Source organism: Hemibagrus wyckioides, linkage group LG03, assembly GCF_019097595.1.
Source record: "Hemibagrus wyckioides isolate EC202008001 linkage group LG03, SWU_Hwy_1.0, whole genome shotgun sequence".
NCBI lineage: Eukaryota > Metazoa > Chordata > Actinopteri > Siluriformes > Bagridae > Hemibagrus > Hemibagrus wyckioides.
The window spans coordinates 17,047,275-17,075,065 of record NC_080712.1 but is presented as its reverse complement, the minus strand read 5'-3'; the positions used below and the strand labels follow the sequence as shown (position 1 = coordinate 17,075,065).

The 27,791-nt window shown below is 39.1% G+C and overlaps 1 protein-coding gene across 6 annotated transcripts in view; it reads right to left on the bottom strand.

The window, feature by feature from the left end:
* LOC131348571 (transforming acidic coiled-coil-containing protein 2-like) overlaps positions 1–27,791 on the bottom strand; it is a 43,797-nt gene that overhangs the window by 12,262 nt on the left and 3,744 nt on the right. For 5 of the 6 annotated variants that reach the window (XM_058383658.1, XM_058383667.1, XM_058383675.1 and 2 more), the window contains exons 2-10: positions 23,704–23,811; positions 20,022–20,300; positions 6,130–6,257; positions 3,495–4,944; positions 2,219–2,279; positions 1,787–1,985; positions 775–818; positions 536–645; positions 198–351 (exon numbers count right to left, since the gene is read on the bottom strand). In XM_058383658.1, coding sequence (XP_058239641.1) covers positions 198–351; positions 536–645; positions 775–818; positions 1,787–1,985; positions 2,219–2,279; positions 3,495–4,944; positions 6,130–6,257; positions 20,022–20,300; positions 23,704–23,811 — 2,533 coding nt within the window. Of the gene's footprint in view, positions 1–197; positions 352–535; positions 646–774; positions 819–1,786; positions 1,986–2,218; positions 2,280–3,494; positions 4,945–6,129; positions 6,258–20,021; positions 20,301–23,703; positions 23,812–24,831; positions 27,778–27,791 lie in introns of those variants that run through there. The other variant, XM_058383702.1, reaches the window with a different exon arrangement.

Sequence of the window (27,791 nt, the reverse complement as noted above, 5' to 3'; positions counted from 1 at the left end):
CTCCCTCTAGAGGTTGAATTTAAAACAGCATTAAAACTGCTAGCATGTTAGATCAGCAAATCTAAAAAGGCAGCACGGTGTAAAACCTTTTCTTTGAAAACAGCAGACCTTCAGAATTAATTCAACATTTCCTCAGTTAATCATCATGTTAATAATGTCTGGCAGCACTGCTAAAGCTGATGATTAATCATACTGACCGTTCCATCTCTCTCGCTGCTTTGTCCCCGGCTCTGGGAATGGACTTCCCGCTTTTTAATCTTCTCCATTGTTAGAGGCTCTGGAACTCCACAAGATGACAGCACAGGTGATTTTCCCTCCATTGATATCTTAGCCTCCATTTCCTCAAAACTCCTACAGAGAATGTGTGGGTTAAACTTACAGGATTGAGGTTTGAAGCAGGGTGTGTGCAGGTATAGCATTTATTAGGTGTATTAATAATTATGTCAAAGGAAGGTTCACACAAGGAGACAGTAAGATAAAAAACAAAGGTGTGTGTGTGTGTATGTGTGTGTGTGTGTGTGTGTGTGTGTTTTACCCAGTACAGGGGGAGTTAGGTCCTGAGTGGTGCATACTAGATCCCTGGTTTGTACTTTCTGTCACTGGATCCAAATTTAGGTACAGAGATGGCTTTTTCACTGACAGAGGCTGGTGAACACAAAGTGACCCAGATAAATAAACACACTGACAGAATTAGAACAAAAAATAATTCTGTTTATTCAGTATAGTATTCACTGTGTGATTTTTAGCTACAAATCAAAATACTAAAATACTTACTGGGGTGGACTTTCCAATCTTCTCCATGTATTCAATCTCATAGTCTGTAAGTAGTCAGAAAACACAGAGAAGGGCAACACAGGAAGTGAGTTTGAAAAACTCCTGTGCAATGACTGGATTAAAAGGATGATAACAGTACAGTCAATACACACCCTCTCTGCAACTCATTTTGGCCTCTGGCCTTACAGTAATTAAGTGAGTGCATAAGCAGGGCAGTATCACTGTGGTACATGTGATAAACACACACACACACACACACAGTGACCCAGATAATAGTATATGAGAATTAATAAAGTTTGAGATTATCTGCGCTATTATTTTCTTCTTCCTTTACAAGCAAAGCTGGTGCATTTCTTGTCAAACTCCAGCTGAACCACATGTGTCTTTTTTAAACTGTTAAAAATGCGACATCATAGCATACTCAGATAAGAGCCGTAACTGCAGTATTCAGTTTATGTGAAAGAGCAATTCATTGTAATAATAATATGGTAATTTATGCCATATTTATAAAGGATTATCTTATATATATAAAGATTTAATTCTGCATATTTAACAATTTATTTACCACCCTGAAATATAAACCCTTTAAGCTCATGCACTGCTATTAATTTACTTTTGATTCATTTAATTAATAATTAAAAAAAAAAAAAAAAAGTACTTGTGTTTTAGTGATAGATCCAAGGATTTTAAGGGGCAAAATAAGCAAAGACATATCTATAGTCCAGTGCTATCTCTTGTTGTAAGGTATCCATTCTGTTTTACTTTACAGATTAATCAGACCTTCAACCATTTGTCAAAACATCTACACACTGGTTTTGTAACTGTTTAAAATTATTGAAAATGTATTTGTGTTTAATTATCACAAATTCTCCATAGATCATCAGAATATGTGAAACAATAGACACATTTGGACTCATAAATATTATGTGCCTTCTATGTGCATGGAAAAGAAAAGTACACGCACAAATTCATACACACACCAACATCTATTCATTGTGTCCACGGTTCTCACCATGGCTCTGTGAAGGTAAGCTGCTCTCATTGACGAAGGCAGTGAGATCAGAGGGCTGGGGAAAGTCCTGGATGTCAGATGTCAGCTCCACTTGCACGTCATGCCGAGCTACCCATTTCTGATTGGTAGAGGAGGCTAGTTTCTCTTCATCTGTAGCATGGTCCTGAAGGTGATCAGGCATGGCATCAGCAGAGGTGTCCTGCAGTGGGTGATGTTAAATGAGATGGTAGGTAAAAACACAACACTCTTTTGAGCGGACAGTGAAGAAACTGTTGATAAGTAAAGCAACTTAGGCATACTTAGGCAACTTATGATTAGGCATAATGGTTTGTCCCTTAATAAGGAGCAGATACTCTTGCACTATATCTGTATTATGCTCACTTTTCACTCATTAATTCATTAATAAGTTTTTAAAAATAAAAAAAATCATACCTGTACAACCTGTTCAGACAGAGGTGACCTCTTTGGTGATTTCTTCACTCTAAATGTGTTACTGTGAAATAAAGAAAAGAAAAGACAATGTGAAATGAAGCTTAACACTGTTCATTTTCAATAACAAATACGAAACAGAACAAATGCCTCATTCCTTGGATTTTAAAACGATATAAAGTATTCAGTCTAGTTTTGTGTAAAATAAGTGAAACCTTACACTTTAAATACATACCTGTTGTTCTACCTTCTACTTAAGAATTACATAAAGAATGTCTAATTGCATACAGTTAAAGGTCTAGTCAGTGATTTTAGCTTTACTCAAAGTCTAAACAAATACAGCCCCATCTCTTCAGTGTTTCCTTTGAAGCTACACCTCCAAAGCACATACAAGTGCAGCATAGGCTTGACCAATAGTGAAGGCAAGTGTTTGTCCTGATTGACAGAATGGCTGGGGTCATCACAACTGATTTCTTCTCTCATTGAGATAAAAACAAATGTTGCATGGTGTTCTGACGTAAAAATCACTGACCCTACCTTTAACAATATTGAAACACTGGTGCATATTTGAGAATTGAAGCTTTAGTAACTGGGTTTCCACACTCAATGCTATTGTTAGTGTATTACATGTATATGATGTTCAGTTTTTCCCCAGTATTCTACTTTTTCCTTGGAAGTTGGCTTCTCCTTTAACTCTACATCGGTAGTCCATTAAATAAAGGATATTTGTAAATGCATTTTCACAATTATAGCACAGATGGCCCACACATATATAGAGTTAATTTTACGTCAAATTGTTCACTAACCAAACCATGCAACTAGTATGTCTGACCAGCATCAGGTCATAAAATCTGATTCTTTCCTTTCTCTATTTTTACTCATGTGTCAGGACCTAGACAGCATGGACATGACTTAAACGTTAGACCAATGTCTGAGTTAAAGATAAACAGTTCTCTATGGTGGCAAATGAAATCCTATTAAAAACAATATTATAAATGCTGTAGTCAGAAAGCAAATGGTGATGTAGGTTATTATAACTAACGGTCGATTATTCTTTCATCTGTTTACTTACAAAGGACAACAGAGAGAAGAAAAACCACTGGACTTCCTGTGACACAGGAAAGTGACATGGGGACAAATAAAAGACAGACTGCTGTCTCTCCCACACACACATATTTATGCAGATGCACACACACATATACTCTCATGGCCACACTAAGATGAAGAGAACACATGCTTACATTAGACAAGGGAACTCTAATGCTGGGCTTAGACTTACGATTTGAGGGGCTTTTTCTTGTTCTTGACCGGCTTATTCTGGTTTTGATCCCCCAGCTCATCAACATTGTCATTGTCAATTTCATTGTCATTGCTGGACATTTCTAAAGAGCCTGCTTTTGGAGGCGAATTTCCCATCTTGTTCGATGGCTTGAAGGGGTCAACGGAGTCATCAAACGAGTCTGGATCGAAGTTGTAGCTTGCCCTGGGCTTGGGAGGGGAATTAGGAATGCCTTTCCCTGAAGAGAAAGGGTTAAAATTATGATCATCCCATTTGTTAGGATCAAAGTTGTAAGATGCTTTGGGAATGGGAATGTCATCATTGTCATTTAAATGGACTGCAGCAGGCGTGTTGTCTAACTGCTCAGTTTGTGGGGGGGCTTTTTTAATGCCCAGCTTTGGTTTTCTAAGAGGCATCTTGGCCCCTTGCTTCTTGCCCAGTTTTTTGGGAGGCAGAGGACTGTCTTGTGGTGTATCTCCACTCTCCTCTGAGTAATCAAACTCCAGTCTGACCGATTGCCGCTTTGTGATTGGCTGCTCCTCAATGTTGAAGGAGGAAGGTGCAGGAGCAGTAGAGGGTTCCTCTATAGGAATAGGGGTGGGGACAGGGTCAGGGGCAGGAATAAAGTCAGTTTTCCTACCCAAGACAGGAGAGTTGGCAATCTTACTGCCACCTGTGCAAAAGGGGTTAATGTTTTCAAAGTTATCTGGGTCCCATTTGTAAGTGGCACTGGTAAGGATAGGGGAGTCCTCCTCAGGAACTGATAAAATCTCTTCCTGGGCTTTTTCAGTCACTTGTGTTTGAGCAGGGCTGCTCTCCTCCACTACAGGTGGAGGACTCTCTACTCGAGACTTGATTCTGGTCCTCCTGAGGGTGCCAGCAGGGCTTGGGCTGGGGCTGGGAGAGGCTGGGGGACACTCTTTCTCCTCTTGTGTTTGTAGAGGACTTTCTGCAAGAAGCTTCACGTTCTTCTTCACCTCTGGGGTACTGCTGGATGAGACAGTCCTGGAAGTGGCACTCTCTGGGTTTGAATTCTGCCTGGAAAGAGGCTTTTTCTTCAAAGAGCCTGGTCGAGGCTTTTTGACCCGTCGGAGAGTCCCAGGGGCGCTCTCTGTACCTACGCTGAAAGACTCTGAACGAGGATGAGTGGCTCTGTTAAAGGCTCCCCCTGCATCTCCTGGGCTAGAGCTCTCTAACTCCCCAGACTGGAAGCTGAGAGAGCGGGTTAGAGGTGTACGACTCTCTAGCCCTGATGAGCCTGAGTCAAATGCTGGTGCTGAGAGTGGTTCAGTGTTAAGGATGTGATCAAGGTTGTAGGTGCCACTGCTTGCTATTGGCTTGTCTTCATCAAAGACAGTGGAGAGGGAGCGACTGGGGGGATGGAAAGAAGGAGAATCTTGCACTTCACTAGCAGAAGCATCGACTGTAGAGGCAGGCAAAGGACAGGAGTCTGAAAAACAGAAGCATAAAAGGCAGGATTTTTTTTTATAGAGTGTAGGTTTTTTACCTAAGCTTGCTTGAAGCTGTTTTGGTTAACAATCCGATAATCCAGTGATTTCAAAATTATTAGACTCGTTCTGAATGGAATGTAGAGTGTTTTATATTTTCAGCATCCTATTTTGTCAAGCTTGATTCGGTCCTTTTTTGATCCCTTAAATGAAGATGCTGGATGAGCATAATGCATAAAAGTGTTTCGATTTCATAAATTTTTAAAACTTACATGTATGACACAAACCTGCTGCAAATTTGTGTCTATTTACAAAAAAAGGTTCAAGCAAACCCCCAAAGTCCCCCAACCCCCAAAATGTTCTTTCTCCTTTTCAGAAACTGATTATTTGTTTATAGAACCATTTGTTTGTAGATTTTGAGCCATCAAAATCTATATAAATCTATCCATAACACCAAAAGTATATAAATACTAATATTAAAATATGTTTTACACAATTCTCATTTTAGAAAAACCACCATGCATTAAAAAAAAAAAAAACACTGCAGGTTTAGAACAAGGTTAATTACATTAGGGTAAAACATAGGTATATGCATACCATTAACAATTATTAAAATGGAAGATCCTCTCAAGGATAGTATATAAGGATGTTATATAAAAATTTATTCCTTTTTATATAAATAAATTATATTAAAGCTAAAGCTTGCCTACATTGTAACTGATAAAAAGGCTGCACTTATACTGCACTTATACACCAAACATATCTACCAAAAAAATGCATTGAGGCTACAGATAAAAACACGTGGCCACTCTGCTCAACTGCATTCCCTGCACTATTCCTGATCTCCTCTAGAGGGCATAAGAGACCAAGCTCTTAGGCTAAATAAACTACAAAGAACCACTAAGAGAGATTTTTTACCCAAAACAAATCTCTTCCTTGTGGAATGTTCAGTATTGTGTCTGTGGTCTTTTGTATATAAGAGCAAATAATGAGGATTATTCTGTTTAATAGTGTTTTTTTGTTGTTGGTTGTAATGAAAAAATAATGAACATATCAGAAACCATGCACACTTTATGAACAGTTAGCACATAGGCAGTACATAAACACTAATAAAAATTATGGTAAGTCTTGATATGTCTCCATTTTTTGGCCAGCAGTAATCTGTGATTGTGTTGGTCAGTGTTTACCTGTGTCTGTGGAGGTCACAGGCTGTGTGATAGGCTCCGGCTGCTCAACAGAGGGAATTGGAGGGGCTGCAGTCTTCACTGGGGTGGTAGATTCAGGGGTCTCGAATGTGCCATCAGAGTCTGAGCTCCTAATGCAAGCCAAAGGAAAAACAGAGAAATATTCAATCATATATGCAATATAATGTAATTATACACCGATCAGGCATAACATTATGAGCAGTGAGAGGTGAAGTGAATAACGCTGATTATCTCCTCATCATGGCACCTGTTAGTGGGTGGGATATATTAGGCAGCTAGTGAACATTTTTTTCTTCTCAAAGTTGATGTGTTAGAAGCAGGAAAAATGGGCAATCATAAGGATTTGAGTGAGTTTGATGAAGGGCCAAATTGTGATGGCTAGACGACTGGATCAGAGCATCTTCAAAACTGCAGCTCTTGTGGGGTGTTCCCGGTCTGCAGTGGTCAGTATCTATCAAAAGTGGTCCAAAGAAGGAACAGTGGTGACCCGGCGACAGGGTCATGGAGCGAAGGCTGGCCTATGTGATACAATCCAACAGACAAGCTACTGTTGCTCAGATTGCTTAAGAAGTTAATGCTGGTCCTGATAGAAAGGTGTCAGAATACACAGTGCATGACGGGTCAGGGCAGTTTTGGCAGTCAATGTCAAAATATGCATATGGTGTAAGGCAAACCTCACTATCGCACCCCGCTACTCATTTGACTGCAGAAGCAGTTCAGATTTTAGAATACAAATTTTAAAGTAAAAACCAAATGTGATACACAGTTTTCAGCTCTATTTATAAGCTTTTGTATTTTACATCATGAGGCAGTAGCACTGCATTATATCAGCACTGCTCCCATCACCATCAAACACTGAGACCACATGGAAAGACAGTAGAAAGCATTTAATGGCCTGTTCACTGATGGCACACACTTTGCAGCATGTATTTTCTATCGTTGAAGGATTGTTGGGCTACAGCTGGAAATCAAAGCGCTGAATCTGCTGCAAGATGATGGACACCATGACATGCTGCCCTGCCTCTGCCTCCCCCATTCCTTATTCTTCTCACAAATAATCCATCCATACACACAAACTAGCCACCTTCAGATATAAAATAAGTCACAATAAGCATTTACCTGATTAAAAAGCCTTTGTAAATGTCATATAATTGTAATAAAGGCAAAGCATCTTCATGTCTGTGTAATCAAGGCTTTAAAATGGATATACAGGCACACTATCTGACTAACACACACAATGGTGTACACACTCTGACAAGCAGGCAGTAACAAATACACAGTGGTTTATTCATTCAACTACAATCATTATGATTCAAGTACACAACATTTTTCTCGATTTGCAGACCCCACCCTGTCTCTCTGCATCAGTGTCCGACTAATTCGTTTCAGCGCTTGACAGCATCTCTCACCTCTGCCTCACCGGCCCGCTAGCAGCCTTGACCATGTAGTCGCTTCTGGAGCTCCAGGTGATGCGCTGGAGAAGTCCCAGTGTAGGGTCGCCCTCGTCCCCTTTGCCAGAGCCCCCCAGCAATGTATCCCAGCCCCATCGTGCCCACTGCAACGGGGACAGAGCCTGCCATGCATTCACCGCCATCAACACCACAGGGTAAGCACTTGCAAATGCAGAAACACTCCAGCTATTCTGTCAGTGAGCTCTGCTCCTCACTGCTCACACAAGCCTTCTTCCCATTCTCCTCTCTGCTATAGCTCAGTTCATACACAGCCTGTCCTTATAGGATCTCCTCCCTATCATCCTATAGTATTTCCGTTTGCAGGGTTTTTCAAGAGAGACTTGTGGCAGATAATCACCACCTACAGGCTCTCTGCCTCGCTTTCTCTGCCTGTTTCTCTCTTTCACTGCACTCCTCACTGTCTGCCTCCTTCTCTCACAACCCCACCCCCACCCCCATCTCTCTCTCTCTCTCTCTCTCTCTCCCCCAGCATCCCCTTGCCTTCATGCTGAGCAATGAATCAGGCTCGCAATTCTATCTGCAGCAAAATATACTGTAACAATTCACAAGTCTGTAAAATGCAGAGAAACAGGTCTTCTTTCTAAGTAGTTCATGTAATGCAGCCCTGTACTATGCATTCACCTTCTACCATCCTTTCTTACTGTACTTAAACCTAATAAATATATTTTAATTCAACTCAAAAGCCGAAATAGTAATCTACCATACAGATGAGGCATACACATACAGTATATGTCCATTGTGTGTATGCTTCTGCGTCTTCTACCTATACCTGCACAATGAACGTACCTTAATCATGATCCCAGTTTTTTAATTAATCAAATAAACACAATCAACTGTGATAAAGTTATTAAACATGATTTAAAGATGTTAAGAAATTCATTCATTTATTCATTCATCATCAATAACCACCGGTCAGGGTCACAGCGGGTCTGAAGATTGTCCCAGGAACACAGGGACAAGAGAGAATTCGCCCCTTAATGGTACACCAGTCAATCACAGGGCACAATGCACACACATTCCACCAATCCACCTACCTGCATATTTTTGGACTTTGGGAGGAAACTGGAAACACACAGATGAAACCCATGCAGGCAAGGGAAATGCTAAAGTACAATATAACTTCTTTTCCTAAAGAATAACTGTAATAAATCTTGACTTCATTCTTGACCAAAGATCTATAATTTCACCATTATTGTGCAGCTGTAAAGACAATAAACAAAGCTTTAGCCCTTATCTTCCATCTATATTACAGAACAGTCTTGAGCAGTCTGACCGAGGACTGATTAAGAAAATATTGAGTGCCAAACTGCCAGCCTAGTTAAGAAGGAAAAGAGCATCACTGTGATGGAACATTCATGACTCCAAGAGTAGAACCAAATTGGGATTAGAAACATACCAAATGCACACACAGACCACAATGCAGTGTTATTACCAGACAGCTCTCAGTGCCAAAGCCATAGACAGCTACATAGACTAACAAAGGTGAAAAGCATGTATATTGATCCATCTCATACCAAGGGTTCTCACTCATGTTCAATGGCAAAAGCCCACCTGCTGTGTGTGCACTCTGTGTGAACGAAGCCACGGGGGGTTTGGCAACATCTGTGTCCACTTACAATACACATGGGTTAAGTGTGGTTCTAATGTGAGATGCCGGATCACTGGCAGTAGAAATCAATGAATAGAGTGGAAAGAGAGCTAAGCATCACTCAGTGTGGTCAATGCCAAAGCCAAAGTGGGAGTTTAAACATTTCGTCTCTTTGGAGAAGGAACATCAACGACAGGTTGGAAAAACAATGTACGTCCTATAACTCCAGAATAAATAATATAAATGTTCTCTGTATATTTATATAATTCATTCTGCAACCTGTGTACTATATAATTCTCGTGCATTTTAAACCATGCATAGTTTGTTTTTGTACGAAGCTACTGAACACATTTTAATCAGAAAAAAACATCGACCATAACACTCATGCATTCTTCATTTTGCTAAATTTCTTAGCTAGATTGTGTTAACAATAGTGCTTGATAAAACTAATGGTGTGATCAGTTTTCTAACGTCATTGTTCTTCGGGTAATTTCACTATAGCCTTGCAAGCAGACTGTTGCCATGGCAACTATGTCTCAGGCCATATGTTCCCCTGGGCACACATTGATAGCTTGCACAAAATCTTGGCTGAGCCTGTACTTTTCTCTCTCTCTCTCTCAAATGTGAACACATAGAATCACACATCATTAATTGATCACATTTATCACAGTAAATACAAATATAAAAAGTGATCCTCTCGGTGTGTGGCGATATAAAGTGCTAATTTATTTCTCAAATAACCGCACAACATATGAGCTGCAGTGCTATATTACCAAGCTTATTCTTCCCCTGAGTGTTTTTAAAGCCAGTGGAAGATATTTCTGCTGCACTGCATTTTTGAATGATGCAATGCATAGAGGAGAAACCAGATAACAAAAGGTTCCACTGCTGCCATTTCCTGCAAATGTGGCACGAATTGAATTAACTGGTGTAGCCCTAAACAGACTAAATGACACTGAATAACTAATGCATCAGCGAAAGACAAAGGAAACTGCACTATCAATAACATGGACGAGAAATATAGGATAAAAGGAAGAAGAATGCGACATCAGCAGCAGGCAGAGGGAGACAAAGGCAAAGGAAATGGAGGGAGACAGATACAGCCAGAGCCGTCTGCATGGAAACAGCCAGAATCTTTGGCACACACATACTTCATCACGGACCCTGTGCCTGCCAGAGAGCTAGCGCTGTGTCCCAGCCATAAGGCAATCATTTCTGCATATAAGAGAGTGCTGCTTGAACAAAAAAGGAGAAAAATAAAGGAAGACCTCTTTCTATTACACCATGTCACTAGTGATTTTGATGGCAACGCATAATTTTATTCTTGTACCTGATAGTCTAGACTGATTATTTAGAATTCATATAATACAAAAATGCAATATAGGAAGAAGTGATACATTTTGTCTGAACGCTGGAATCTGGTTTATAAAAGAAAAGAGACTACAGTGTATGATATTTAGAAGCCGAGAGGGGGAGACAAAGCAGGCAATAACAGAGGAATTAATACTGCTGACAATATAATACTCAGCAGTATACAACTATACAATTTATAGCCATGCTGGTTAGTAGATCATTATGTTCGGCTCTCAGTTCCAATCTAGATCACAGTTTCTCTTACAGATCTCTCAGAATAATATGAAACAGTCCTGAGAGACATCATCTTTCCCTATTAACCAGCAACACTTTACTCTGTTTACTTCTCCTCAGCAATGCAAGCGATGTGATTTAGTTACCCTTCACTTCCCTTTATTGTCTGCCCAAAGTGTTCCCTTTCATGATGTCTGTTCCTGAGTGAATCTAAGCCAGAAAATATTGATGAATATTCTTTTGTGGTATGAGGACAAGAAGAAACATTTACTGCAGTATAACAACCAAAAATTTTTTTTAATGAATAAATAAAAACAAGTACAAGTTAAACAAGCCTGCATAATCGCTTTCACTACTCTTTTGACTGTGCACTGAGTTTAGGTGTCTGTTGCATTCACTGCATGTTTATATGAGATGAGAAACTCAGGGGCATAATCTATTACCAAACCATAGGGACATTGTAATAGCTGGAAAAATAATGCATATTTAGCACATAAACAAAATTCCTAAGACGGTTATTTTCCATCTCCAGTCTGCGGCATGCAGTAATGCGCTAGCTCTCCTACTCTCATGCTGAAGTAATTCTGCTCTTTCAATATTTCATTTCTTCTAGATGCCATGCCCCAAAAATCTGCAGCCATTCATCTCATGCTAAAAATGCACTCCAAATGCAAAAAACAGCAGCCAGTAGCCAGTTCTGCTCAACAAATCCCATTTCATGAATCATCCCATTGACCAGTAATCCCAAATGGATCATAAAATGTAGTGGTTAATAGGAATTAGTGCCACAACCCACCAAATCCCACATTATCCATCTGTGTCTCACTATAATGTCATGAAATATTGTCTACTGTACTTTTTAAGCATGACAGCACTGAATACAGTTACAGTGCCCTAGGCATTTGGTTTGAAATCAATAGTAAGAAGTCAGGAAAAGTCCCAAATGGGGGCCAAGTTAACTGTTTCAGTCTAGCAGAAAGATTTCTAAACATTACAGTTCTAGGAACATTTGGTTTTAGTCAGATTTTCTTAGTATTTCGAGAACATTTTTGTCTTCTTAAAACAACGAACAATAATGTTTTGCTGTAGTTATCACTAGCATTTGTAAACACAATTGCTTTCATATTACAGAAAATATACCTACAACTTTTTTCATTAGAACCCCATTACCCACTTTACTGAATCTTCTTATCTTTACTGAACAGCGATTGAAAATGCGAATAAAGCTCCCCCAAAACAGGATTTTTGTCTCTCTTCAACTCAACTACTGTAAGAAACCCAGAAACACTCCTATAAGTTTTATATGTAAATCATTTTCAATGTAAGCAAGCTCTACATAAACAGAGAGGACTGTTTAAAAGATACACACGCTTATAATAACAGAGTGGTGCCTAACCGCTTGTCAGTATCTGTGATTTACAGATGATAATAGAGTCTAGAGAAACAGAGCCATGACCACAGAATCAGCCTCTCCATTTAAGTAAAAGAAGCATGTTCCAAATAAAAGTTGGTCATTTTTCTAGAAAATACCACAGAGGCATTATGAGATGACGCTTTCTGCTACAAATCCAAGAATCATTGTGAACTCATGACATCGTAGAGTAAGCAACACTATTTTAATTTAACAATCAACACTAATCAACACTATTCTAATTTGCACTATTTTACAGGATTCGTATTACATTTCATATTTAAAAAGTTAAAAATATATATAATAATTTGGGTTCTGTGCTATAGACTGAGTGCTTTGTGTCAAACTTTTTTTTTTTATATCCAAATAATGTTAACTATATTCATACACTGAAGGTCCTAGTGCACTTCAGCGCAAAGTCTACTGAAGGTGTGTCAGTGTTCCATGGGAACCTTTGAAGTGGTTGCATAAGCCGACAAAAAGCTTAGTCATGACTCGATGAAGAGTACTTTCTGATGCATAACAGTGTGCTTAACTCTTATTTGAAGTGGCATCTGAGTACACATAAAGGACTTCACCAGTCCCACCATCCACCCAACAGATACTCCACAGCTATAAACTTATACCAATAAACTTACCTAAAACATTTAATAATATTTATCTTGGCATAGCGATTCCACAAAATTGTCATTAGTCAAAAGATGAAGACACAAATCACCTCCATTTTGAACCCATCAATTCATATTCTCTGACTATGTGTACTGTAAACACCAACAGTCATGCTCTCCACCTTCTCATAGAAAACTGGTGCTTCCTGAAACAAAATGAGATGCTGACACAATTTTCCACACTTTGCCCACTATGTGAGAGTTAATCATAAAAATTATTAGTTTTTTTAGGGTGAGTAAACAATAGTTCAAACATTAGAAGATGAGCATTATTGCTTGTGTGTGTGTGTGTGTGTACCCCAGATCATGCTCATGTGGAGAATATGGTACATTTTACAAAAAGATGATAGCCACTCAGCTGTTCTATTCTCAAATCCTCAATGCTGTATGAGACATAAATAACTCTCTCTTCTGCTACATCACCATCCCCCTTCATCTCATGTACTTTATCCTTCTGTTGGAATACCGGCTCACTCAGTCCTCTTTCTCCACGCAGCATTGTTCTCCATCCCCCCACAAAACACACTCTAAATCCAAGGTACATGGAGTCCCCTCTCTACTAGATCACACCACATTCACTTTAGTCCATATATGTTATACCTGGATGTAAACACAGCCATGCAAGAATCGTCCGAATACAAACATGACGTCATCCAACACAGAGAGTCAACATTAATAAACCATTGTCCTCGTTTAAGATACCATGTTTGTGCCGCTATGTCTTACTGATAACCACTGACACATTTACAACACTGAGGCCATCTGGCTACATTGCCAGCAATCCTCAGTGAATCAATACATACACAAATGAGCATGTGCACAAGACAAACTGAACAGGTGAGCTGTACATTACGCAGCATATTCTCACGACACCAATAACAAGCGACAACAATGAGATCATCCAGAAAGAAATCCCCCTCCTCTCCTCTCCTCTCTCCGTCTCTGTCCTCACTCACATGCTCTCGGGACGCTCCTGAAACAGACAGGGAACCTGTCCTTGCTCGGAGGACTCCACTGCTCCCATTCTCGGCTAATTTCACCTCCACCTGCTCCCTTCCACCGTCCTCCTTCTGCACCTCCTGCTTCTCCTCCTTCTCCCCCCTCCTCCAGATGGTAGGTGACGGGGAAGGGGAGCACAGAGTCGGCTTGTCTCTGTCAAGTGAACCAGGATGAGATGGCATCAGGGGCAGGCTGCATGCCCCCCTCAGCATCTACCCATCAGAGAGTCTCCCGATTCCTCTATCCAATAATCCGCTTCTCACATGCTGTCTTTACATGGTGGGGGAGGAGGCTGAGGCTTGCTTGTATCTGTGACAACAGCAGGGCTTCAATGGTAGAAGAGCAAAACAGTGTGCAGGTATTAAATAAAAGATGGAGAGAATAACAGAGACAGAGAGACGAGGAATGAGGATGATGCTACTTCGCACTAGTACCTCCCCTCTCTGAAGCACTGGACCATTCAGCAAAGCTAATGCTGGCTATCTTCCTCCTCCCTCTCTGTCTCCGTCTCCGTCTCTCTCTCTCTCTCTCTCTCTCTCTCTCTCTCTCTCTCTTTCTCTTGGGGCTAGTTAGGTATTAAAAATCAAGCAGCTTTTCCCTGTCTATCAGCCCTCTGGTGTCCTATCTGCAAATGGAACGTAAACAATAGAGCACCCCACACAAAGCTATGTAACACATCCCCCACCCCGTCCTCATTCTCTCACTCTCTCGATCCAAAGCACAACTGCACCTGACATTTAAAATTTAACACATCCTAATCTTCTTTTCACTGCTTCTCTTCTTGCAGGTTTTTTTTTCATTCGTTATAAAGAAGCTGCTGGTGAGTTTTCATGGGGGGAAAAAATGGAAACTTCCATATGGGAATGGACAGGCAACTGAAAACAAAAAGGAGCTCAACAATAGACCCTGAGAAAGATCTCTTTCTATGTGTGTGCGTGTTTTAGTTTATTCATGAAGACTGACCCGATTTCACTTTCTAATTGTTTCAATACTAAAGCACTAACATCACTTTCATTACTTTTATTGTCTGATCGTCTATGACATAGTTAATGCTAAAATCAATAAATCCTGAAAAAAACATCACTCACAGATGATTTTTCCAGAGAATAGCGTGGCTTTCTATCCTTTTAAAGGTTCTGAATTCTCCTGCTTGGCCAGGGCAACACAAAGAAAGACGGGCTTACCAACGCAAGCACTTGTACTAACCGCTATCCCCAGATTAATTCTATCAATGCTAGAGGAGACAGGCTGTATTGCAAGTCAAAATAACTCAAACTCATACCAAAATGAAATATGGGACCTAGAAATTATACTGCAAAAGAGTGGAAACAAAGAAAGCAGACAAATGAATAAGAGGATAAAGAAAGATACAGTATAACTGCCTACAGGCAGACAGTGGAGCTCTCACCAGTCTGCCCAATCCACACAATTCGTATTGATTTACAGTCTGTAGGAGCAGTGAATATGGGAATATGGGAGGCTGAAGGGACTTGAAACATGAGGATTATAAATCTATTGTCTGCTCATGGGAAAGCAGAACAAAGAACTTTTCACACAAGCCCAGCTCTACCTATTGCCTTTTAGGACTCTTTGGCATTCTGCTATAATTAACTACAATGAGGAAAATCTTAATTTATATAATAATATATTTGAACCTGATCTAAAAAAGTAAACACACTTCCCAAATATCTTATGCCTTATTGACCATATGGTAATCACATTAGTGTTAAATGAAACATCTCTGCAATCAAATGTGCACTTTGACCCCAACTTTCAACTCTATTTACTGATTTCTTTTCCATAGATCTAAGTGCAGATCAATTTCGTTGACAGTCCTGTTGGAACACAGCCAGTTTTGTAGTCTTTGTAACTTAAGCTCCTGCATGCATGCCTCAATCATGAAGCCTCTATCGAAGTCCTCTGGCCATCTTAACCCAAAACTAGGGTCAGCTTGAACTGCTCAGCATTGAATGTTTTTCCCTTGATTTGACACATTGTAAATCATAAAGTCAATCATAATGTGACCCTGCTGAAAATAACAGCAATAAGCTAGTAGCACTAATAATTTCTATCAAAATATAAAGTTATATATGCATTAAATGGTAGTTCATGACCCTCTTGTGTAAAATGAAGTGTTTGGTGGTATCCATTGATGTGCCATGATCATACCATAGCTTCTGGTAAAACACACATGCAAATGAAAAATTCAACACACCAAATAAGGTACAATATAATATGAATAGGAATATCTTTATTTTTGTTATAAAAATAAAGAAGACACCAAAGTGTAGATTGGTATACAGGTTTTTCACCAAGCATGAGCTTAACCCAGTAATGTGGCATTTCCCATCTCTGCTGTATTACCTACCTTTCCCAAGAGGAAGCTGGTCAAAATAAGAGAAAACCTACCCTGAAAAACGATATTTAGGAGATAAAAGCACCTTAGCATGGATTGCACAAACCTCTGGATCTATAATAGTGATGAATGCTATTCTCTCCTATGACATTTTGATGATGGTGGTGAAGAGCATTGTTTGAAGTCAGTCCAAAATCATCCATAGGTTTTAACTAGGTTCAGATGTGATAACTGCAAAGGCTGTAGCATATGATTTTTCCACCATTTCACACTCAAACCATTCAGACAGTCGTCATACTGAATGAGACAAGCTCTCTGCAGATTTGCCGAGACCCTTCACTCTAAACCATGTCAGCAAAATGCCCCCTGAGACTAACAAAGCCCATTTCTCCTTACTGTAGGGGACAATTTAGTTATTCAGGCTTGTTCTGTTATGTTGGCGTTTACAAAATGTGCACTTGCTACTTGCCAAGAAGATGGAGAAAGATGATTTGTCTGACAAGATGATCATGTCCTATGTTCTTCTGTTTTTCCTGACACAATCGCACTAATGTATGAGCATGGCATGTCATTGAAAGTGTGCTTCTGACCACAATTTCCAGTTTTCTATAGATCTAAATGGAAAACTACATTAGTCACTATACATATTGAAACACTGCCAATTAAACAGTGTTTGTGACGGAAGCCTTGTCCCAGCAGGCCTCAATAATGAACCCACTATTAAAATGAGTCACTCAGATCTTGATCTGAGGTCAACTGGTCCAGCACATAATACATTTTTATCCCCAACTATATTGTAACCCTGTAGAGCTTTAAACTGAAAACACCAATATCTTTTTTAGCCAATCATAAAGTCATCCCAGAAACTACAAATAATAGCAATATGCGAATAATGAAAACATTTTAAGCTTTAGGCGAAAAAATAAGCTTAGCCAGTTTTAATTCGATGTAACTGGAATGCACCAGTGAAGAATACAGATGGTGCTGCGTCTCTCAAAGTATCTCAAAAAGGGAGGGAAAAACAGTGAGCTTTCACATATGCTGTAACTGCAGACTATATTTCTGGATCCCGAGGAAATGGAGCAATTAAAGTTTAAAGCCATGCAGCCAACAACTGCACAACTGCAGCAGAGCCATTTTAATCTACCTGTCCAATTTTAAACACAAACTGAAAGCAGCACATTAGTGTGATGGAGTAGGTGATAAAATCTAGGATTACAGCAGAGTTAATGATGTAATTTTTCGATGCAGTGACTGAAAAGGGTGACACTGAAGTAAGCTTTCTTGTTTCACTGAGAAGGCTCATTGATCTGTGTCTTTTTTGGGTGAGGGCTGTGAAACATTAATGTCAGTAGAAATGTCTGAATGCCTGATATACAAACAAACAGTAACTTCAGTTAATTTACTGCAGACATCTGAAAGCATTCCAAAGTCAAATAAAAAAAACTTGGGAAGCAGAATTTCCATTGTTGTTTGTGTATTTGCTTGTTTCTGTGTATACTGGTAATGTCCTATGAGTTTTCTTTTAAGTTTTCGATATTGTGTTATGTAACAAATTTAGACTAGCACATTATCTCAGGGAGGTTATTCTTTAGCTATACTTTCCCTTCAATGAATTATAAACAATAAACTCCTCTTGGGCTGATTAGGATTGTTTAGATTTGTACTTGATTCTTGATTTTATTACAATTTTATATTAAAATATGGTCAACATTTTAACTGATAGAGACATGTAATAAGTACTTTGTTATAAACTAAACCTATGAGTATCTGATGTGATATTTCAAAATATTCTCAGACACTTGCTTTCTTTACATGCAGCTGAATATGCTAAATGATGCTAACCGTTAGTATGCAACAATGAGTGCTAATTTAGATTGATAGATAATCTAGTTTATAATGAAATAATGAAATTTTGCTACTGAAATCCCAGCTACTGAAATGGGAGCTCTCTCTGACTTAAAAAGTAGTTTCATTAGCTTTTGCAGTCATGTCAGTAAATACACCAAGATCATTGAACTTCTGATTCAAACAGGTATTGCTGCAAACATTCCTCACCGCTGCCTCTTTACAATAGTGTAGTATAGCATAAGCTGTAGTATAGTGTATGTAAGTTTAGATGGTGTGAGGACATGGGAACATTCAATCTTGTACAAGCAGGCATATTAATAAGTCTTTGCATTCATTAATGGGTAAAAGTGGTATAATGCTTATACTCTTTAGTAGTTTCTTTGATATTACAAACATGCTGGAAAACATGCTATACAAAACCACATTCAGTTATTTAAATAGTTATTTGTTTTATTATTTTGATTCTGCCTTCACAGGTAATATTTGCATTTTATTATATTAAATGGCACATTATGCTGAAAAAAAAAATGTTTATTGTCATGGCCAAAATCCATAGGTTTTGCCAATATGTATATTGAAAGCAGGGCCACAGGGCAATATGAAGTAAATAGAATTGCCCTTAGGATTTTATAAATACCATTAGGCAAATGCCTAACTAATACTGTTTCCAATTCTGCCGCATACGTATATACTTGTATTCAACAAATGTGAGCTCATGAAAAAATCAGTCATATGTTGTTATGTAATGAATATGTACAACATTTGAATCAACGAATCATGACCTCTGAAAATTTTTCACACAGTTCATAACTATATGACATGTGTATTAATTAATCATCTCCCTGAATATATATATATATATGTATATATATATGTGTGTGTGTGTGTGTGTGTGTAAAAGACTGCATTGATAAAGAGCATTAATTTCGCCCTGTGTGCTGTCAATAATTTTTTATTTTTTTAAAATGAACTTGCTAAGACAAACTAGTTCCTAAGAAAAATCGAAACATTCAGGAACTAAAATGATTGTCCTTATATATTGTAGCGTTATCTGCTTCTACATGCATTCACTCACTATATACTGTAGTGGGCAGCAGTGTGTAGATGGAGTCAGGCAGCGCTACAGAGTGCAGCACACTCAACCTCTACATCAGAAATGGAAAGTGCATGCTATTCACACGGTCTGTCAACGTGGCTGAGTCATCCTGTCCTCTATCCAAACAAAACAGTGCTAGTGAAATGCTTCATCTGTGGCCAGTGTTACATTATAGCTCAAATATATCTGTGTGAGCAAACATATGGCAGAAAACATCAGGGCAGCATATAATTTCAAATGATATAGTACATGATGTCATTGCAAAAAGAAGGCATGAAGGAAATAAAAAACTATAGGATATGTCTTTGTGACATGTATAATGTGTATAAAAAATAGTGGTCTATAAATTTCTGTCAGATGCATTACTGTGCTGCCATTTTATGAGCATCAGCAGGGGAAGAATGCTGAGGAAGCATTAACCAGCTCAGTATATCTCAGCATGTCGCATTAAGGCTTTAGTAAAAGCTGCCATTATTATTCTTCTGCAAGAAAATCTGCATTAAACTGCTAAAAGTGAATGATGTCTCTCTTGGCAGTGACAGGCCTAAGACTCGCACAAAGAACAGGGGCCACCTATGTGAGTTTTATGTTAATTAAGAGAGACAGCAAGAAAGCATTAAGCACAGAAAACATTATCAGTAAATCAGCACTTTTAGGAGTGTGTTGCCTCCATCAGGATCTACATTAAGAAGAGGATGTGAAACATGTGGCTTACCAGATTACCATTCAATCTAAACACACTGTGAAGAAGGTTCAATTTGTCTCAGCCAACAGCTGCACTCTCACATATACATTTCACACAAGAATAAATGTAACTGTTGACTAATATGTGGAAGAGCAGTGTACCTGGCTGGAGGGCCTGGCTGCTGATCGTGCTGGAGCTGAGGTAGGAGGACTTCTGCAGTGTTTGGGACCTGATCCGGGGCAGGGGGAGAAACAGGAGGTGCCCACTCAGGTTCAGGCTCTAGTAGAGCGCTGTCTGGGGGTGTGGGTGGTGGTGTGGGGAATTCAGAGCTGTCACAGAAAAGGTGAACAGGGAGAGCAGGCGGCAATGTGTCCTCCTCTGGGGGTGGGGGGAAGGAAAGGACAGACTCACTCCCATCAGCTGATTCTGACAGCAGTGGCCTAGACAACACACAAATACACAAAGGAGTAAGGTGAGCTTGATAGAAAATGACATTGTTCAAAAGGCTTCTTTTGTGACATCCAGTATGACCTCTTTAAGTAAGTAAAGGCAAAGACATATTTATACACAAACTGATGCAAAGTGAGTAATATGATTTCTCATATTCACTCACCATCCAGGAACACCTGTAACCTCTGCTCACTATTATCAGTTAGCTTCAGTTAGTGTTTATATCAGAATATGAAACAATTTGATATTAGTGACCATAACCATGGCATGGGTGGTGCCATTTTTAGAGGCTGATTATCTCCTGGGATTTTCACACACCTTTTTGAATTTACACAGAAAGGTGTGAAAAACAAAATATATCCAGAGAGTGGTAGTACTATGGGTTGAAAAACCTTGTTGATGAGAGAGGTCAGAGGAGAAAAGCCAGAATGTTAAACCTATGTCAACTCAAATAACCAATCTTCATAGCCAAGGTGAGCAGAAAAACATCTCAAAACACACTGAACATTGAGGCAAAAGTCACTACAACAGCAGTAGACTACATTAGATTCACTCCTGTCAGTCAAGAACAAGCATCTGAGGCTACCAAGGGCACAGATTTACTGAAATTGAAGAGTAGAAAAAAAAGACCAGATGCTGTTTTCACAATCTTTAACTCTCCACTTATGATAAGCATGTGCCCAATTTTCAGTAAAACTCTTCTTGGCATACAACTATAGGTGCAAATAATTTTTGCTAAACACACATTAAAGTGTTTTTACAATTTAATATAGTGTTTAATTGCTTTAATGTGTAATGTATAATCCTTAAGTTTAAAGTTTTAATGTAAAAGTTTTAATGTACATGGTTAGGCATTTCATACAACTCTGTTTTAACTTTCTGATTTCCTGAGTTCCTTTTATAATTCTTAATATTTCTGGTAAACTTACATGTAGTAATCTTAAGAGTAGTGCAACATGTTGGTCTAGAATGTAATACTAAAATAGAGCATTGGAATGTTATTCCAGCTGAATTACCAGCATATCTTAGTACAAAACAGAGAAAGAAAATCTATACATAAAACCCTATATTTTACATAAAACCATAATCATAAAGTGGAGCACGAGTCAGGTTATATGACATTGCCTTGCTCCCTAAAGTAGAAATGAAACAGAAGCCATTAAATAGTCATACATAATAATTGGGATTGGCTAAAGAAAGATGGCAAAAGCTCAACTGGGTAGACAGCAGACAGTCTTCCAGCTGCTCATAGAGAGGGCCAGCCTCCTGCCACACTCTAAAAATATACCGCACTTATGCATCGCAGTCTCCAGACATCCGTACTCCTTTAACAACTGTGCATAGCATAGCATAGCATGGTACTAGCATTACCAACACACTGTATCCCTTAATCAAAAAAGCCCCATACAGCCACCTCAGAATTGTTCATCTCATAATTGACTTAAAACATTTTTTGTACTGTAACTTATCAACAAGAACCACAGAGAAAAAAAGGAATTTGGAAAAGAGGCCAAAGAGTATAGTTATCTCTCTTTTACATAAATACACAAATAAACACTAACATAAATTCTCACACAAGCTAATCGCTTGGGAACATCTGTATTCTCTGAAAAAGGCCTAGTGGCCCAGACAGTGTTTAACAGCTAACAGACCACAATAAATACAGGTAGCTAAAGGAGCAGGCTTATAACAATGCAACTAGTGTATCCTGAAGCAGTTTTCACACTTTCTTTTAAACACCACCAGAAGCAGTTTCAGCTAATTATAGTTAAGCTGCCATATAAAAACGTTTAGTACTTTCATTTCTTCGCCCCCAAGACATTTTTTTCCTGGTGATCAGGAATTACCATGACTCTGTGACACACTCATTTGTTCCAGTCATATCACCCTTGCATGAATATTCTTCTTTACATTCACATGAATTAGCTTTCCTGCACATCCAACATTTAGGTGACCTCAAAACAGCATGACAGGAATTTTCAGCCAGACCTTTTAGTGGTGTAACTAAAAGCATTAACACACTGTTATGGATGCTGTGTATGCTGTGTATCTGACATTGATAAAAAAATGATATTTAAGTATTTATATTAAAATATAAATACTTAAGACCCTTGAAATAGGGTCTCTTTTTATAGACATGTTACATCAAACATTAATAGGTGATGTGTTTAAATCGGTGCATTTTAAAAGTACTGGCCACGTGTAGGTGAACACCGTCTGCTACTGTTATGGTGAACATATGCAGATCCACTTGTGGCTTGTTAGCACATGTTTATATTAGTCAGAGTGGAAAGCGCTGAGTAGACGGAGACATTAGTATGCAAACATGTTTGTCTCAAATTTATTTTACTTCCTGTAAAATAAACTGTGAGTATCATTTAAATCCTAAAACGTGTTTCAAAAGAGTGATCATACTGGGCATAGTCATCTGTTTGAAATCAAGAATGAGAGAGAGAAGCAGGAACAGAGAAAGAGCAAGATGCTTCTCAAAGCACATAGAGTTCCTCCCACTTCCATCTGTTGCTCCCTGACAATTATTAGCACTTAATGTATCCATGAGCCAGAGCAACATCAAAGAAGTTATATGACTAAACTTCAGTAGGAGTGAAAAGAGTGCAGAACTTACCAGGTGTAGGAGCACACAGAGTCCACTAGCCTGAGTGAGTGCAGACTACACACTACAACATGAAGGGTATTCCCTTTAGGCTCTGCACTCAAAATACCTCAAGACACTTTACTGGTCTCTCTCTCTCTCTCTCTCTCTCTCTCTCATACACACATAAGCATGCGCTCTGACTCATTCACACTGGTCTCGAGTGTGCCACTGCTCCATCTCTTTTGTTCTAAACTGATAGGCCTCTAGGAATGACCTCATGTGAGGGTGTTGGTGCAAATAGCAAACATATATGTATGCATGGTTGCACATTCTTGCACTCACATTTGCCAGAACACACACACATTCACACATGTAGCCAACATTCTTTTTGGAGCACATCTACAGGAAAATCAGGGAGAATCTGACAGCTACTTTTCAATCAGCAAAAGCCACTTACACACCAGAACACAGCAGCAATAATTACCACCACGGTCTAACAAGCAAACCTTTGTGTGTTAAGAAATAAAAGGACCAAAGACGTTAAAAAATCTGTCACTTACTGGCCCCCGTCTGTCTCTGCTAGTAAACTTCTGGGTCAAAGGCTATGAGTGACAGGCAGCAAGTGCTCTGTGTTGTGGCCATATAGTTTAAGAGCAAGGTCAGTAATGAGGGAAGAATACAGAATTAGAGAAAAACTAATCATAGCTCTGATACATGAGTGATTAATCCACAGCAAAATGTATCAGAATATAACTTTGGTGACAAATGGTGATTTGGTAGTTTAATAAAGTTCCTACCTGCAGTCTGGTGGTTCCTCTGGCTGCTCCTTTATTACAGACTCGCAGTCTTTAGCAGGGGAATCCGACTCAAGTTCAGCCTGAGGTATGTCAAGAGTCTCAAAAGGTCTAAGGAGAAACAACAAGCATAGAAAACAGGTCAACGGATTACCAAGAGTGCATCACAAAACAAAGATCGCATGGGCAATTGTTTATAGTCTCTGTGAGGGCGATGGGTGTCTATATGAATAGGCTCTTTCTTGCCACAAAGGCCATGAGATGATGTCATTGCTGAGGTCACCTTCAGGAGATAATGGGCCATAGTAGATGTGCAACTTTTCTTTAAACCACCACAATAATTTATAAAAATCTGTTCTTCTTTACTTTAAAAAATAAATTGAAACCAAGGTCCAAATATACCATAAATTTATGGCGCATTTAGAGAAAATGTTTCCACAAAAGTTCTTTGAATGGATAAGGATTCTACATTCCTACAGGGGTTTTAACTGGGACCTTTTTTAAAATGAAAATTCTCTGTTGTAGGGTTCTGTGTAGGAAGGTGGAACATTTCTATCTAAAAGTGTAAACTAGTCCATGGCTAGTAAAAGTGTAAACTAGTCCATGGCACATATTTTCCAGAAAGAAGCCATTTGACTGACATTGTAAACCATGTTTACTCACCATATTTTATGTACAGCTATCAAAAAACTTCTAATGAGTTGCCTTAATGAAGATTTTCTTTAGTGTCTGCTTCCTGCTCTGACAAGCTCAATTAGCTGCACATTGAAATCCAGTGTACTTATGTATGCATAAACAGAAAATATGCAATATCCAATCAGATTGCAAGCTTCAAGATTCCAAAGATTTTGATCAGCTATAAAAAGATATCACAGGCATGGGCATATAACATCCGAGGCTGAGACTGAGCTCTGCTGAGAAAATATAAGAAATGTGAAACTCTTTTATTATTTAATGAAAGGCTTCCTGACTTCTTTTTCACCCAAGATGTTATGTGAAATACCAACATCATTTATGGGATTAGAAAACTTCTGCTAAACAGTTTATTTTATGGATGAAACAAATTCTCATCATTGTTATGCATTATGAATTGTAGCTACATAATCTCTCTCCTAAGCAGTTCTCAAGTACCTGTTATCTGCAGATCCGCAAGGTGTCCCAAGCTTATATTTCTGTTGAGACTGAGATATAGTGGCTGCTTCTTTCAGTGCTCTGAGCCAGTCTGAACTCTCACATGATTCTTCTGTGCTGGATGTTTTTTGATTCAGTTCTATTACTGGACTAACAGCTGCACCTGAGCTGTCTGAAACATCTTCCTCTGATAGTACGCTAGTCAGAGTAGCTAACCTGTCTTCATCTGTTGATAATTGTTCAGTGTGTTCATTGCTATCAACCTTTTCCTTCTGAACTACTTTGCTGAATGAGGCAGATTCCACTTCTGCATCTTTAGAGCCATGTTCTGTTTTCAATCCTTCTGAAGCATTTTCACGCATAGTCTGAATAAAGAAATTGGCAGCTTCATGACTAGAGTCTGCATTAGCATTGAGTAATGTCTGGAAAGGGTGCTGTGAGCTTGACACCATGACAACAGCAGTGAGTTTGGGGCTTGATGATAATTCTTTTTCCTGTTCAGTCTGCAATTCATCAACCACACTTGATTGTAGGAGAGCAGTGCCACCACTGACTGTTTGGACTGTAAAGGAAAGCAAGTTCTCCTCTTTGTGTTTAGACAATTTTCTCTCATTTCCTTCCTTTATGTCTTTAAGATCACACTCTACAACACTAGTCTCAGGCTTCCCAGACTTCTCTGTGGGTTTCCTGCCCTCTGCTGTCTCATTCTCTCTTCCCACTTCATTGCATCCACTTATCTCTTCCTTCCTGTGCTCCATCTGCTTGACCTCTCCTGAAATAGATATTTGCTTCTTCTTATTTTTGGCCTCCTCTTCAGTTCCTGCACTTGTTGTAAGGCCATGAAATTCAATATGCTGTGCTTCAGGATCAAATGCATCCTGACCCTCTTTGTTCTGTGCATGTTTAGGATCCAGAGATGCTCTATTATGCTGCTCTATCTCCAAAGCCAAGGTCTCAGTCTGAAGGGGTGTATTAGGTAGTTCTATTTTGTGAATTTGAGCTTTATTTGCCAAGTCTTCATCATCCATATGTTGAGAGACATTGGCAATGCTTTCACTATCTACTTTCTCAACAGGAGTTCTGTAAACAGATGGCAGTTTAGCCTCAGCCACAACACTAGTGCACTCCTCAGTACACTTGTTCTTGCCAAAGGTGATGGCACTGGAACACTGAACCTCTGTTTTCTGTGCATGGTGTGAGGTGTTAGAATTCTCATATGGCTTGGATAAATCATTGGCAAGTTCAGCAGTTTTACAGAGTTCTGGTATTCCTTCCTCCAGACGTCCAGGTTCATCCACACTGGTGTGTGATTCACTTGTATGGCCCAAGTGAGGTTTGTCCTCACTTTCCTGTGATGCTTGAATGAAAGACTCTGGCAATTCTTTCAGCTCAGTGTACAGCTCTGTATTTTCAAGAACTTCTCCTGAAATGCTCAGGAATGTATTTTCTTGATTATCCAACTTAATCTGGTTTGCTTGATTTCTATCTTCTGTACATTTCTCTTTATTCAGATCTTCAGAAGAGACATTTCTAAAGTCATTTGGTTTTAAATTGGGCACACTTTGACTTTGCTTACCATCAGGACACCCATCACCCTCAGCAATCACATTGTCATTCATCAGCAACGTGACATTTTCTGTCTTCTCAAAACTACTAAAGGAGATTTCAGTTTCAACTTTACTTTCCAAAATCCCACTGGCCTGCACTTCATTACTAGGGCAGCTAACCTTGGTTTCATTTAGAGAACCATCATCATACCTCTCTAAAACTCTATTTTCCACTGTTTCTGCAGCTTCAATGCATTCCTGTGGTTGTTGTAGTTCTGTAGGTTGGGCCAAATCCAATTCACTAAATACTGTCTGATTTTGCATCTGGACTCTCTCACAGCATGTCACCTGCTCCAGGTCCTGATCCATGGATGGTTGAGTAGCTTTAATCAAATCCCTATCATGGCTCTGCACTTCCTTTACAAACCCTGTGGGGATTAAGCCAGAGTCAGAAAGACATGCCTTTAAAGATGTTTCTGGTACTTTTTCATCTAATTGCTTTTCTTCTGTATTGTCCTTTTTTTCTTCTGGTGTCTCAGTCAATTTCTGCTGAACATTGGTTTGTACTTTTCCTACTTCATTCTCCAAATTTTGATCACTCTTTTGTACTTCAGGGATTATTTTCTCAATTCTGTTTACCTCTTCTTTAAGGTTTCCAGACAGTCCATCCTCCAATGTATCTAAGCTATCAATCAATTGCTCACACTTTATTTCACCAAGTTTATCTCTAGTGGTTTGTTCATTGACTAGACTAACATCACTGGCACACTCTGGTTCTTTAAGTTGCTCCAGCTTAATCACCTGATTTTCTTCATCAGTATGTTTTTGATTTGGTATATTTGTTCTATCTTTAGCATCTTTAATAAAGCTACTTGTATCGTCTGTCAGTACCTGAATTAGTATAGGTTTGATTTCAGATGCAGCAGGTTTGGGGCTTGAGTTTTGTGGTATCACAGTGGAAAGTTCAATCGCATAGTGTTCCTCAGCTGTAGAGGTATCTGTCTCTACTAAGGAATTCAGCTCTACATGGGCAAATGGTGAGGACTGAATATCAGCCATTCTATTCTCTGATTCAGAGCTGACATTTCCAAATGAACTGAGAACTTTATCTGGTGTTGACACATTTAACTTAGAATTAACATCACAATTGTCATCAGATTTTCGATCACCACAGTGTTGTGTATTGTCACTGAGTGTATTTTGCTCAGTGTCTTGTCTTATAGTACTAGCTGCTGTTATATCATTTGTGTGTGTAATTTGATCCCTTTCGCCATGAGTACTTAGGCATCTCCCTGATTCCCTTGTTAGAACATCCACTTCAAGGTCCTCTTGTGCCACAAAATCAATCCCTTTATTAGCTTTTTCAGCACTATGTAGGTTGACAGATGCCAAATTAGTACCTTTCACTTCCAC